Source organism: Mesoplodon bidens (assembly GCF_964165515.1).
Source record: "Mesoplodon bidens genome assembly, chromosome: 11".
NCBI classification, from domain to species: domain Eukaryota; kingdom Metazoa; phylum Chordata; class Mammalia; order Artiodactyla; family Ziphiidae; genus Mesoplodon; species Mesoplodon bidens.
Genome location: NC_138167.1, coordinates 4,006,255 through 4,021,419, shown reverse-complemented (window position 1 = coordinate 4,021,419; position 15,165 = coordinate 4,006,255). Strand labels below are relative to the sequence as shown.

The window sequence follows — 15,165 nt, the reverse complement described above, 5'->3', positions numbered from 1 at the left end:
GGGATTAGCAGGTGCAAACTACTATAAATAAAATAGATAAGGACCTACTGTATAGCACAGGGAGCTATATTCAACATCCTGTAATAGACCAGAATGGAAAAGAATATGAAAAAGTATATATATATATATATATGTATATATAAAACGGAATCACTTTGCTGTACACCAGAAACACATTATAAATAATTATACTTCGATAGAATTTTTTTTTTTTTTTTTTTTTTGCTGTACGTGGGCCTCTCACTGTTGTGGCCCCTCCCATCGCGGAGCACAGGCTCCGGACGCGCAGGCTCAGCGGCCATGGCTCACGGACCCAGCCGCTCCGTGGCATGTGGGATCTTCCCGGACCAGGGTATGAACCCGTGTCTCCTGCATCGGCAGGCGGACTCTCAACCACTGCGCCACCAGGGAAGCCCGATAGAATTTTTTTTTAATTAAAATTAAAGTAGGGCTTTCCTCCTTCTCACTCTCTCTCACATTGCCATGTTCATTTTCCATCTCCTAACTTCACCCCTTGACTAGACTGCAACCTCCAGCACCTAGTAAATATATGTATCTAGTAAATATATACCACCAGCACAAAAGTAAATATATTCAAAACTCTACTAAATGAACGGCTGACCCTAGGCCTCCATGCTGCTCAACTGAGATTAACTGGAGGAATAGTTTCAAACAGTACATTTAATGGAAAACACAGAGGATCTGGCGCCAGCTGGCTTAGGTTTGCGTGTTATCCTGTAACTTACTAGCTGTGTGACTCAGCTAAACTGGCTTTCGTGCCCAGAATTTTAAATTGATAAAATAGGGAGACCCAAACTTTCTATCTCAAAGAAGTATAGGGACGAACAAATGAAATAACACGTAAGCAGGAGCTTGGTGAAATGCAAAGCGCTGTAACCAGGCCTTATTTGAACGGGGTGGGTAAAAAAAACGGCAGTAACTGTCAAAGGAGCCAAGAGAAGGAAACAGCTTGGATGCTAGGACCTTTCCGAGGAGCGGCAGCTCTCACTGGAGTCTAGAGCGTTTAGCTGTCGGTCCCACCATCGCTACCCTGGTCCTCGGGCCCTTCCCTCCATCCCATGCAGGTGACGCGGCCTACAGCGTCCTCCTGCCTTTCCTCCCCATCCGCGCCGGATGCCATAAACTACTCACCTCGCAGGCCGCACCATGGTCCCCTCCGAGGCTGGAAACCTGCAGCTCGCACGGTCCTGTCGGCAGCGGCGGCGGCCGTTCCAATTCCCGCGCAAAACCAGACTTGAAGCTCTCCGTCCCGCCGCCAGTCCTCCAATCCTCTCCCGCCATCCCCGCGGGCGCGCACGCGCTCTGAGAAGCGCGCGTTAGTTCCCGCCCCCTCCAAGCACCGCCCTTCCGCATCCGGTCTGGCAGAGCCGAGCTGGTGCTTCACCGCTGCACTTTCGTCACGACGGTGACCGCCGCGCCGTCTCTGAAATGGACAATAACAGTAGAAATACACCTTCTTACACTTTTTAAATGATTCAACTAGGTATTATGGAACAAGGGGACACTTAGACCGAGGAATTTTCCACGGGGTGCCGGGAAAGAGGAAAAGATGCGGACGAATCTGCCGGAGCTGATCTTCCGGCTGTAAAAACAAGGCGGCGGTCAGCTGACGGTTCCTGCACCGGGGCTGGTTGACAGCGCCGGGTGTGCTGACAGCAGGAGACTCGGAACGAGGGGAGGTGAGCCCGCGACCGGAGGGAGGAAGCCCCCTCAGACCGAAACCCTCTAACTGAGGGCTGATCCCTTCACTCGGCCGTGGCTTCTCGGCTCTTTGTCTGCCCTCCCTTCCCTGACTCATTTAAGCCTCAGAACCTCCACTCGACTGGGGCTGCATGAGTTCGGTTCAGCTCTCCTCCTCTCATCCCATAATTGTACGGAAACCTTGCTTGATTTCAGCCCTGCTGTTAATAACAGATCGCGGAGAGAGAAGAGCTAAAGTATCAATTTGTTGAAACACAATACGGCTAAAGGTTGAACCAACTGAAACCAGAGCTAATGGTTTTTGTTTGCCGGAAATTATGACTCGAGACAAGATGAGACCATGAGCCCCTATTTCCGTAATTTTCAGTTCCCTGCAAAATGTTTTTTTTACTGCCTTTGCCTGCATCATGTGTGCTCATTTAGCAGCCTTTGATTTTTTTAACTGATAGAGCTTCCTGTTATTCTTTATTATTTTTACCAGCTTCCATTTATTGGTCATCTTATGTTTGTCGGATGCTTCGTATTTATCATTTGATTAAGCCTAATGACAGTCCTACAAGTTAAAAGGTTTCCTGGGGCCTATCTCAGCTGAGATGTGGCCAAGGAAAGAAGAGCAGTAAGCGTGTGCTGGGCAAAGGAAAAACATTCAGAAAGGTTGGGAGTGGAACGAGAGGTTTGGTATTGAAAGAAGTTTAGTATGGCTGGAAAATAAAGTTTGTGGATTTGTGTGTTGGAGAGGACGGGGCCCAGGTGCTGAAATAAGAGTTTGGAGGTATAAGCAGGGGCGTGGTAAGCTCCGTTAACGAGTTTGTATTGTATCCTGAGTCGTACAAGGAATGTCATAGAAGGACTTTAAGCAGATGAGCAACATGGTCAGATATGCACTTTAAAACGATTGCTGTGACTTCAGTGTAGAGAATAGTGTGAGAACTGATTTGACGGGGAAATGCCTGGGGACAGGAGTCCAGTTAGGAGGCTAATAAGTAAATCTTCAGTTGCTGTGTTCTTTTTGACTAGATTTTCTTCTTTATGAATAGTGTCCACTTTGCCTTGTGGGCTGTCCTGTACTTTCCACTTTCTCTGTATCTTTTTCCTTCATGGAAATCTTTCCGGCACCATCTCCCTTCTCTCCACCCCCAATCAGATCTCATGCCCACCACCTCTAAGCTCTTCAAGATAAATTGTGGGTCCCTGATCTGTTTCTTTGACTTTGTATTCACCAACTGTTTCATGAACTGTATCCACCCACCATGCGTCTGTTCCTAAGAATCCTCTCTGTTCTTCTCTCCATGACCCTTACCTATTCCTGAGAACTCTGCCTAGGAATGCTAAGTATTTTGTGGGCATAATTTTTTTCTTAAATGAAGTTTAGAAGAACCTTTTCCTTAAAAAAAGAAGCACTTTGTTTTCATCACGAAGATGAAAATGCAGGGATAAACGTAGGGAAATAGAATAATCAGCTCAGAGTCACACAAATGAAACCTCTGAGTGGGGGAACATCTTAGAAGTGGAACAGCAATAATGAAACATCATGGGTTTTTTTAAATGGACTTATAACCCGCTGAGTTTTGTTGTTGTTGTTAGTTCTATAGAAATCCTGCCAAAGAAGATGAAGAAAAACAGAGAAAGATTCTGCAACAGAGAAAGGGAATTTGTGTATGAATTCAAAGTGGGAAGTCAGTGCTTAGAACTGCGGGTGCCTCTCAAATTTCCTGTTCAAGAGAACGCCAGTCATTTACATGGCCGTCTAATGCTGCTGCACAATTTACCATGCTTTATAGAAAAAGGTGAATATTGATTTCTTTTAAGATATCCCTTCGTTATTTTCCTATAGTCTCTGTCATTAGAAGTTTTATATTAGAAAACATAAACCTAAGAAGCATTGGAAACAACCACAAAATGTGAAGCTTTCAAGAATAAAAAGGTTCCCCAGACCTTTGTTTTATGGAGTATTTTTTTCTGTATCCCTTGTAATTGTTTATTAGGCATTTTAGTATAAAAATTAAAATTAAATATGAAAAATTACAGAGTCTGGATTAGAACTCTTAACCTCTTAATGTAGTTGGATGGATTCATAAGGCATGTCAGCTATCACTAGCTATGTGCTAAATGCGTTGCCCTTATAATGATCCGGTCCTCAATTCCTGAGATGTCATGGGAGAGAAGGGGTACCCGTCTTTCAATAATCTTTGCTCACCTAAATTAATTCCATAAAGTCATTAATAAAGTCTGTATTAAACCATGTTAAGAGGTCTGTGTTCTGTCTGCAGATGAGGGAAAATGTTTTAATTGAGAATATGTTGGATCATAGAAGGTCGAAGTTACAAGGGAACTTAGAAACTTTCCAGCACGATCTCATTGTACAAATAAGGAAACTGGTACCTAGAAAGGTTAAATTATTTGCCCAACGCAATGATTCTCAAAAATTGTTCCCTGATCAGCAGCTACAGCATCACTTGGGAACTTGTTAGAAATGTGGATTGTTGGGCAGGCTCCACCCAATTCCCTTTGAATCAGGAACTCTGGGAGTGCATGCAGCAGTCTATTCCAGTAAGCTCTTCAGGGAACTCTGATGCATCTTAACGACTGAGAACCTCTGGTCCAAAGTTATATAATGACAGAGCCAAGACCAGAACCCAGGTATCCTGGTTTCTGTGCCAGTGCTCTTCAATCAGTCTTTTTTTTTTCAAAGCAGCATAAAGCAACAAATATGTATTATCTTGTCCTTACCGTTACTGTCGTTCAGGGATGCAGGTGCAACCTAGCTGGGTGCCTCTGACTCAGGGTTTCTCATGGGGTTGCAGCCAAACCATTGGTCAGGGCTACAGTCTCATCTGAAGGCTCTACTGACAGAGGATTGTTTCCAAGATCCCTTGTGAGGTTGTTGTCAAGCCTTGTCACGTGGGCCTCTTCATAGGGTCACCTCAGGACCTGCAGCTGGCCTCCACCAGGGCCAGCAACCTAAGAGAGTGAGGGAGCAAGTGCCCAAGATGAAAGCCATGGTCTTCTTATATCCTCAAAGCAGTCTCTGAATAGCGTCTCTAAAGTTGGAATTGTAGATCATCTGAAATAAATCAGTTTTAATAATCACTAATCACTCAATTTCTCTCTCAGATTCAAAGACTGTAACAATATATACCCTTGAAAGTTAAATAGGAAACTCATTTAAAAACAGAAACCTTTAGCCGCTCTAAATCTGTAGGAGGTCTTTATGTGCTTTTCCCTACTCAGTTTCAAATAAAGAATCAGGCTTAAGAAATTAACATTTTTAATTTTTTTAAGATTCTTTTTGATGTGGACCATTTTTAAAGTCTTATTGAATTTGTTACAATATTGCTTCTGTTTTATGTTTTGGTTTTTTGGCCGTGAGGCATGTGGGATCTTAGGTCCCCAACCAGGGATTGAACCCACGCCCCCTTAACCACTGGACAGCCAGGGAAGTCCCAACATTTTAAGTTAGTATCAGGGTTGTATATCAGAGTTAAGAATTTTGACCGTTCAATAACCTGTGATTGTAAAGAAGAATAATTGTGAGATTAGTTAAATGATCCCCTAAGCTGATTTTATTTTAGTTAGACGTTCTCTTAAGGGTTAAGGGTATTCTCATTGTCTCATTCTGTTAAGACACTATTTTAGTTAGACATTCTGTTAAGCTTGATAAAATAAAGTTTGACATTGGAATGTGCTTAGCCAGGTAAAATGTTCCCTATTTATGTGTACTGACAATGGTATTTGTTGTCCCTGTTACAGACTTAAAAGAAGCTCTGAGCCAGTTTATCGAAGAAGAATCCCTCAAAGATTATGACAGAGATGCTGAAGCAGCCCTGGAAGCTGTGAAGTCAGGTGCAGTAGATTTACATCAGCTGGCAAGTACATGGGCCAAAGCTTACGTGGAGGTAAAAAAAGAGATCACATTGTAAATTTTGAGGATATTCTGAACTTTGATGAAGGTTTCTTTCCTTGCAGCTTTATTGAGATGTAGTTGACGTGCAACATTGTGTAAGCTTAAGGCATACAGCATAGTGCTTTGATTTACACACATCACGAAGTGATTATCACAAGTTTAGTGAACATCCATCCTCTCATATAGATACAAAATTAAAGAAATAGAAAATGAAATACTTTTTTGTGCGGAGAACGCTTAGGATTTACTCTCAACAACTTTCATATATACCATAAGGCAGTGTTAATTATATTTATTACATTGTACATTACATGCCTAGTACTTATTATAACTGGAAGTTTGCATCTTTTGACTGCAGTCATCCAGTTTCCCCTTTCCCCATCCCCAGCCTCAGTTAACTGCAAATCTGACCTCTTTTTCTGTGATTTTGTTTGTTTGTTTTTAAAGTATAGTGATGGAGGAGACAGAGAAGTCCAGATGGGCCTGGACGTGGAGTAGTTTCTCCACAGGCCCTTACTCAGTGCCCATTCCTCTCGGCTGTCACAGTCCCCTTTTTAGGGTCACCTCTCCTGAGGGAATATGGCGCCAGTTAGGTCAAATAAGAACTCCGTTCAGTGCTTCTCGTGTAGGTAGCTTCTGCCTATTCACAAGGCTCACTCTAGGCTGGGTTTTAAATTGATGCTGAAAATTATGTAGTGAGCAGATCTGGTTCATGGGGTTTCCAAATGTCTGGTGTTACATAGGGCCAAGCAGATCCCTGTGATTTGGCCCTGGCTCCTTCCTGCAAAACTTGAGCCTGAGCCTGATGTGAATTTGGAACAAGGCTTAAGTCACATGGGCTGGTTATAATTTCTAGAGCAGTGCCAGGGTCTAGAGATGTAGAGCGGTTATGAGAATGCGGGTTCAGGTTTTCAGAGGCATGAGGTAGATGAAATCCGTCTTCTAGATTCACCTGGTCTTCTGAAACTCTTCTATCCTGATCTGGCAGTCAATCGAAGTATAAGTGAAAAGAAACAAGGGGAAAAGTTTACCCGATTGACCCAGTTGAAAATACCTGTTTCTGTCATTTATCCATTTGTTTTATTTAAGGTAAATTATTACTCTTAGTCCTGTCATAGATTCCAGTTTTTGACATTTTCACTTTGAAAAGGGAAGAATTTAGATTATTGTTTTTTATAGATGTCTGTCTGCAAAGATCAATAATAGAAAAAATATTTCCACTTTTGCCTTTAAATTGTATGACCTTTGACAGGAGACTTCCCAGCATGCCAGTTTCCTCCCCTGGAGAGCACTGTGTGTGTCAGATGAGCTGGCATGGCACACGTCTGGGGACAGGCATCTGTCCTCTGGATGGATTTGTGTGTGTGCTTGGGGTATCTCCATTCTGCCTCTCTGCATGTTTCTGTTTTTCTTGTTTATTGGTGTTTACTGAGTCCCTTTATCATTTTGATAGCTACTGTTTTCATACACTTTAAAACATGCTTACATTTTTTTTTTTTTTTTTTTTTTGCTGTACGCGGGCCTCTCACTGCTGTGGCCTCTCCCGTTGCGGAGCACAGGCTCCGGACACACAGGCTCCGTGGCCATGGCTCGCGGGCCCAGCCGCTCCGCGGCATGTGGGATCTTCCGGGATAGGGGCACGAACCCGTGTCCCCTGCATCGGCAGGCGGACTCTTAACCACTGCGCCACCAGGGAAGCCCCTTACATTTTATAAGGAAAACAATACTTGAAAAGTTCAGAGTAAGAAGATTGCAAATGTACATCTTGATATAAAATCCTATGCATGAATTGGGTTTTCAAGGTCAGTGTTATTGCATAGGTAACCTCATTCTCTAAATATATAGCCTACAAAACCTTTCATAGCAATATATTTTTAATAATGGAAAGCCTCTTCTGATTATATAATTAATATATGCAAGTTATTCTGTTATGCAGCACCTTAGAATACAAAGTAAAGGTCTTCAGAAGTCCCACTCTGCCAAAACAGCCCCTTTGAGTGTGTTTGAGTTTCACAGAAATGGGATCTTAGCTTACTTACCATTTTTTTTTTTGTGGGCACTTCCTATTTCTTCCTCCACATTAACGCCTTCCCCTTACCCCTGCCTCCAGGTAACCCACATTAACAGCTTAGTTGACATCTTTCTGTATTTTTTTTGTATATTCAGATAATCCTATGTAACCTATATACATATATATAGATGGAGGGTCTTTCTGTCCTTTGATGTACAGAAATGGAATCATAATATATGCACTTCTCTAGTAGTGTGTTAATAAATAAACATACTACATCAAGATTTAAGACTATTCGTGTCTCATCTCGTAGACCACATTAGAGCATGCAAGGCCCGAGGAGCCCAGCTGGGATGAAGATTTCGCAGATGTGTACCATGACCTAATCCATTCTCCTGCCTCTGAAACTCTCCTAAACTTGGAACACAATTACTTTGTTAGTATCTCAGAACTGATTGGCGAAAGAGATGTGGAGCTGAAAAAATTACGAGAGAGGTATTTCAAAGTTCTTGCATTATCATAATTAAATGTTATGTCATCAAATATTGATGGGCTGCAGAACAGCTTGTTCCCATTTTGTTATAAAATTGAAGAATCGAATAAAAAGAATCTTTAACTTTAGAAATTAATTTTCTTATGCATTTAAATCTGTCATTTCATCTGGGAAGATGAGGTCCTCATAGGTTTATAGAACTTCTCCAGTGATTTACCTAAACAAGTACGGTGGTCTTATCTATTCTTAGTTCTAATAAGAGGAATAGCTTACCTCTTTTGAAGGTCTGCTTTGTTCCAGGCACTGTGCAAAGTGCTTTGGATGCTGTCTTAGTTCAGGCTGCTCTTGAAAAAAAAAAAATACCACAGACTGGGTGGCTTAAACAACAGAAATTGATTTCTAACCGTCTGGAGGCTGGGTAGTCCAAGATCAAGGTGCCAGCAGACTCCATGTCTGCTGAGGACCCACTGCCTGGCTTGCAGACCGTGCCTTCTTAATGTCGCTCACGTGGTGTTTCCTCAGTGCGTGCTCCTGGTGTGTTGCTCGTAGACAGACAGCTGTAGCACCTCTTCTAGGCACTAATTCCATCAGGACGGCTCCAACCTCTTGAGCTCACCTAAACCTACTTACCTCCCAAAGGCCCCACCTCCGGATACCATCACATTGAGGGTTAGGGTTTCAACATATGAATTCAGGGGAGACACAAACATGCAGTCCATAACGGATACCCTGTCTCACTGGATCTCTTAGCACAATCCTACTGTTATCGTCCCCATTTTACTGAGGCAAAAATTTGATTTTCTTCTAGTTCTTTATTATGTAGCCAATCATATTGTGAACATACTTGAAGAATGAAATACAGATTGGATTTTTTAAAATAGGTAAGAGTATAATTACCTAACAATAATGAATTACCTTATGTTGAGCTACATTTGTTTGACTTTTCCTACCAGGACTTCAAATAATATAATCTTCATCTCATTCTGAATCTGTCCTTTGGGAATCTGAATTAACTTACTAATTATCTGCATTTACTGGTACTTCATATACATTTTCTATCGTGGAATGGTTTTTCAGCAGGGGTTTGTTTTGGTTTACGTTATTTTTTGAAATGTCCTTTGGCCAGACTTCTTGATGGGGCTTTGCTTTTCCCCACCTAAACGTATAAATAGTATTTGAATACATTTATTTTAAGAACAGTTTTATAGTTTATTTTTCACAAGTCCAAACTGGTAGCTTAAAAAATAAAAATAAGCTATGTTCCCTTTAAGGTAGGTAATATTTTTTGAAAAGGTGAACAGTATAACTAATGGTGAGTTGGAATTCATTGATGGAAGTTCACCCACAATTTTGGTGCTTAACTCATTTATCTAATTCATGAGCAGAAGTGACACCTTTTCTCATTTCTCCTTTCATTTTAATTCCATTTTACATCTTTAAAAGAACTTTTCTCAGTATAGCATCAATTGTTATAATGATCTTCTTTCCTAAGTTTGTTCGAGGTAATATACAGGTTGTCAGAATCACCCCACCAGACATACTGAGCCAATAGATTGTTAGTATTTCATCTGAAAAATAATAAAATTTTCTTTGATCTTAATCATAGAAAATATATATTGTATCATTAACTGTATCATTAACTACTTGCACTTGTAAAACATTTAGGGTGAAATAAATGTTCGTGAAATTTTATTTGTTGAATTATTATTTATTGGTCTTCTTTTTCCTCACTGGAAATTTGCTTCTTTGAGCAAATCAGATTCAAGATATTTCTTTGAAACTTAAAAGTGGCAATGATACTCTTTATCCACTAGAGGGAGCATGTGTAATGTAAAATATTAATATATTTGTATCGAAGTTTATATTTATTAATGCTTAGTAGTTACTTCTGTTTTAAATAACAATCTTACTTGCAAGCACTCCTTCACCTGACCTCTAGTAGTTATTAAAAAATTAATGGGGTCACCTGCCCACTTATAGTTAAGTGGGAATTAAGTGATATTGAATATTTAATACTAGAAGGTATACATAGAAATGTATAGAAGTATAACATATGAATGAGTTTCATTTATCATATACATATAAGTATCTTAATCAGTTGTTATAAATAAGTATAAGTTCTCTTTTAAGAGCAATTTACTTAAATTGACTAGAATGATAGTAAAATCCTTTTAGTTCATGTCTGTGTTTCGTTGTTTACAAGTTTGTTTGAAATATGTTTCAGGACAATTTTTTTAAGTACATTTTTATTAGAAGATAATTTTAATGAACTTACCAAAATATAATACACATACAGAAAAGGCAATAAACGATAGGTATACAGCTCCATAAATTTTCACAAAGTAAGTACACCCATGTGCTCATCTCCCAGATCAAGAAATGATTTCCAGACCTGCAGAAGGCTCCCTCCTGCCCATCCGGCAGTCACCACCCATTTCCCCCATAAATAACCATTATCTGAACTTCTAACACCACTGATTAGTTTTTCCCGTAGAGGAAACCATATTTAATTTCTGTACGTTTATTTGGATAAATGAAGAAGACTAAAATGTATCTTCAGAATGTATTTCATATTCCTCTAAAAAGGGAACCTTGTGACTTAATACCAGCTTGATTCTTAGAACCTAATTGGCAGCTTCTGGTTATAATATAAAGTACCTTTTGAAGGTTGAAGTCACTTTAACTCATGTTCAAATAAAAAGAAAATGTATTTAAGCTGGAATTGCAGAGTATCTTCTTTGTGAAAATCTGCAGCCTCTTAAATATTAGCCATGGAAGTTGAAAGATCACCTGGATTTTGAATGCTTTCATTTATGCACTCAATTTAGATTCCAATTTAGCTGCACAAATGACGTTGTTGATATTATATGACATTATCATTATTATTTCCACATCTCCATTGGCAAGGCTTCAAAGTGCCTTCCAGGTAGTATAGTTGCCCTAACTGGACATAGTCCTAGAAAACAAAAATTTTCTTTTGACTTTGTAGAGGTTGTTCAATAAATCCAGAGTGGTTGTATTAAAACTTTGATGAATATATCTGATCTGCTTTATTTACGGTTCAGACAAGGCACTGAAATGGAAAAAGTGATGCAAGAACTGGGAAAATCACTGACAGATCAAGATGTAAATTCACTGGCTGCTCAGCATTTTGAATCCCAGCAGGTGAGTGAAGTATAATGGCTTTTGGGTTGCATTTTCCACTTATTTATTTTTGTAAAAAAAGTAGTTAGTAGTGTACTGTCTCTTTTTAGGACTTGGAAAATAAATGGTCCAATGAATTAAAACAGTCGACTGCCATACAAAAGCAAGAGTATCAGGAATGGGTGATGAAACTTCATCAAGACCTAAAAAACCCCAAAAACAGCTCTCTCAGGTATTAATAGGGTGTTGTTTTTATTAGATGAAGGTCATTGTCAGTAATAGTTTGTATTTATTGTAAAACTGGACCTTTTTAGTTGTAGATATTTTTAAGTTGCCGGTGAAAATTCAAGATAATTTATACTTCTTTTAACACCTTTCATTTTATAGACTTTATGTGGATGATTTGCGGGGTGGGGCGGGTAACTGGCTGTTTTACAGTAGTGATTTCCCCGCTAGAACTTAGCCTTGTAAATCTTGTGGGTGTGTATACCTAAATACCGCCATTACCGTCTCTTGTTTCCTTAAGTTGGCTTCCTTTCAGTGCAGTACACACTGGTCGACTGCACCTTAAATGCCAAGCACTCTTTAAGCAGAAGAGCAAAAAAAAGATAACTGCCCATGTGGAGCTTATATTCTAGAGACACTGACCTGTGAATAAAACAGTACTGTACAGAATGATGTGTGCAGTAACAGAAGCATGTACAAGGTACCGAAATAGTCTAGAGGACTTTCCATAAGTCACAATTTGTGTGGTGCCTTATGGCCTAAATACATTGTGTTTCACGTGTTGCCCTAGAGCTCGACAGTGCCTGTTCTTTCCTGGCTGTGTACTCACCTTTGAGAATTTCTTCTTTCAAATCCTAAAGTATATCCGATTGGGAATATATTTAGTACAGTATAATAATCCTATTTCCAGCATCTTCTAGTGTATGCTATAAACATTTAGATATTGCCCTTTATTTGTCTAATGTCATTCTCCCCCACCTGTCTTGCCTTGAAGACAAAAACCATGTCTGTTTTTCTGCTGTCGTATACCCAGGTCTTTGTCAAGTGTCTAGCTCTTGACACAGGCATATAAATAAATATTTATGGGATGGGTGTAAACCAGGCAGAGGGATGGATTATCATTAAACTATTTACCTGACACAGTCTGTATCATCTCTTATTATAATCTGTCATTTGTGTTGTTGTTTTCCCCAATAGAAATATTTAAACAATTTTTTATAATTAGAAATGGGATAACCTCCTGGATACTAACATATATATCCCCCTCATTTCAAATGAAAATAGTGCTGAATACAATACAAAGGGACAGGTGAGGCGACAGGCTGGGAACACCTGTGTACTATAAGGTCCAATGGTGTTTCGCAAATTGCTGGTTGCAGTCTGCCAGGGACCGTGCTAGATCCCTTACTTTCCAATTGGACTTTTAAAAATGACAATAAAATGGAATGGAATTGAATGGAACAGAACTGAACAGAATAGACTGGGGGAAAAAATATCAGCACGTTACTCATGTGTGCATGGAGCCAAAATGTGAAATATGTACTCTATATTGTGGTCAGAAAAGTAGGAAGTCATCAACCTATGGAAGCTAAGAAAGCCTCTTGCTGCAAAAATTATCTCTTGCTTTACTCCTCTAGTTTCAGAAATTCATTCTATAGGATCAATACCTTTGTAAATATTGGCCTCTAGCTGCTGCTGCTTTAAAAACCAAATATTCCTAGGAAAGAGTATTTTTACTGTGACTTGGTTAGTTTGCTTTCCTTTTTGATAGGGATTTCCTTGGGGAGCAGAAACCCGTTTTCAACATAACTACGTATAGAACTCCTGTGTGAGATTGATCAATTTAAAAAATTTATTTATTTATTTTTTTAACATCTTTATTGGAGTATAATTGCTTTACAATGTTGTGTTAGTTTCTGCTTTATAACAAAGTGAGTCAGTTATACATATACATATATCCCCATATCTCCTCCCTCTTGCGTCTCCCTCCCACCCTCCCTATCCCACCCCTCTAGGTGGTCACAAAGCACCGAACTGATCTCCCTGTGCTTTGCAGCTGCTTTCCACTGGCTATCTGTTTTACATTTGGTAGTGTATATATGTCCGTTTTTGCCCTTTTGTTTAAAGTCAGGTCTATTGAAAGATAAATTACATAGAGTAAAAGTCACTTGTTTTAGGTTTACATTTTGATGAGTTTTGACAAACTTAATTAGTCATGAAACCATCACTGCAATCAAGACATAGCATTTCCTTTTTATACCTTTATATTAACCCCCCTTCCCCTTGCCCAGCTTGTGGCAACCTGATCTGATTTCTGTCCCTGTCATTTTGATTTTTACAAAATGTCATATAAATGGAATGAAGCTGTATGTAGCAGTTTGTGTCTTTCTTCCTTCACTTGACATAACGCTTTTGAGACTCATTCATGTTGTTGCATTTATGAGTGGTTCTTCCCTTTTTATTGCTCTGTTATTCTTTGTTTATCCATTCACTCAGTGGTGGACATTCAAAGTATTTCGGCAATTATAAATAAAGAGGCTATAAACATTCACATATTGGTCTTTCTAGAGACATATGTTTATAATTTTCTTATGTAAATACCTAGGAGTGAGATTGCTGGAAAACATGGGAAGTAAAATCCATGGTGTGCTTAATTTTATAAGAAGCTGGTTCTCCAAAGTGGCTGTACCATCTCGCACTCCCACCACCAATGTGGGAGGGTCCCAGGGGCTCCTCACCCTCCTCAGCACCTGGTGGTGATATTCAGCAATTCTAGTAGGTTTTGTAGTGGCGTCTCATTGTGGTTTTACTTTGCATTTCCTGGACGGCTACTAACATTGAACATTTTTTCATGTGCTGATCTTCTATCCATACCTCTCTTTTTTTTTCCATTATTATTATTGAGTTGTGAAAGTTCTCTATATATTCTGGATACAGGTCTATCATCAGATATGTGTTTTACAAATATTTTCTCTCATGCTGTGGCTTGTTGTTTCATTTTCTTAATGGTTTCTTTTGAAGAGCAAAGTTTTTCATTTTAATTAAGTGTAATTTATCAATTTTTTTTTTTTTTTTTTTGCGATACGCGGGCCTCTCACTGTTGTGGCCTCTCCCGTTGCGGAGCCCAGGCTCCGGACGCACAGGCTCAGCGGCCATGGCTCACGGTCCCAGCCACTCCGCGGCATGTGGGATCTTCCCAGACCGGGGCACGAACCCGTGTCCCCTGCATCGGCAGGCGGACTCTCAACCACTGCGCCACCAGGGAAGCCCTAATTTATCAATTTTTATTTTTATTTATTTATTTATTTTTTGTGGTACGTGGGCCTCTCACTGCTGTGGCCTCTCCTGTTGCGGAGCACAGGCTCCGGACGTGCAGGCTCAATGGCCATGGCTCACGGGCCCAGCCGCTCCGCGGCATGTGGGATCTTCCCGGACTGGGGCACGAACCCGCGTCCCCTGCATCGGCAGGCGGACTCTCAACCACTGTGCCACCAGGGAAGCCCTAATTTATCAATTTTTAAATGGTTTGTTTCTTATCTCAGTTATCATTGCCTAATTCAAGATCACAAAGGTTTTCTCCTATGTTTTCTTCTAGAAATTGTATGGTTCAAATTTATACATGTAACTCATGATGTATTATTTCATATATATTATATGTAAATTTAAATAGATCCACTATAAAGTAGTAAATAAATACGTCCACTATATATATGTTGGTCTGTAACTTTGTTTTTCTTATAATATCTTCATTTGTTTTTTTTTTTTTTTAATTTTTATTTATTTATTTATTTTGGCTGTGTTGGGTCTTCGTTTCTGTGCGAGGGCTTTCTCTAGTTGCGGCAAGTGGGGACCACTTTTCATCGCGGTGCGCAGGCCTCTCACTAT

General features: G+C 39.9%; 2 protein-coding genes across 3 annotated transcripts in view; one reads left to right on the top strand and one right to left on the bottom strand.

The window, feature by feature from the left end:
- Positions 1–1,302, bottom strand: part of LOC308624772 (RAD51-associated protein 1-like) — a gene marked incomplete at its 3' end in the record, with an annotated part of 39,770 nt that extends 38,468 nt beyond the window's left edge. Inside the window, 1 exon segment of the mRNA XM_081248402.1 lies at positions 1,153–1,302. Within this exon segment, the coding sequence (XP_081104528.1) occupies positions 1,153–1,169 (17 nt within the window). The 5' untranslated portion in view covers positions 1,170–1,302.
- Positions 1,303–1,396: 94 nt separating this feature from the next.
- Positions 1,397–15,165, top strand: part of FERRY3 (FERRY endosomal RAB5 effector complex subunit 3) — a 38,271-nt gene continuing 24,502 nt past the window's right edge. For both annotated transcript variants that reach the window (XM_081249176.1, XM_081249177.1), the window contains exons 1-6: positions 1,397–1,700; positions 3,307–3,509; positions 5,473–5,618; positions 7,951–8,132; positions 11,196–11,295; positions 11,385–11,506. In XM_081249176.1, the coding sequence (XP_081105302.1) occupies positions 3,332–3,509; positions 5,473–5,618; positions 7,951–8,132; positions 11,196–11,295; positions 11,385–11,506 (728 nt within the window). In that variant the 5' untranslated portion in view covers positions 1,397–1,700; positions 3,307–3,331. The remainder of the gene's footprint in view (positions 1,701–3,306; positions 3,510–5,472; positions 5,619–7,950; positions 8,133–11,195; positions 11,296–11,384; positions 11,507–15,165) is intronic.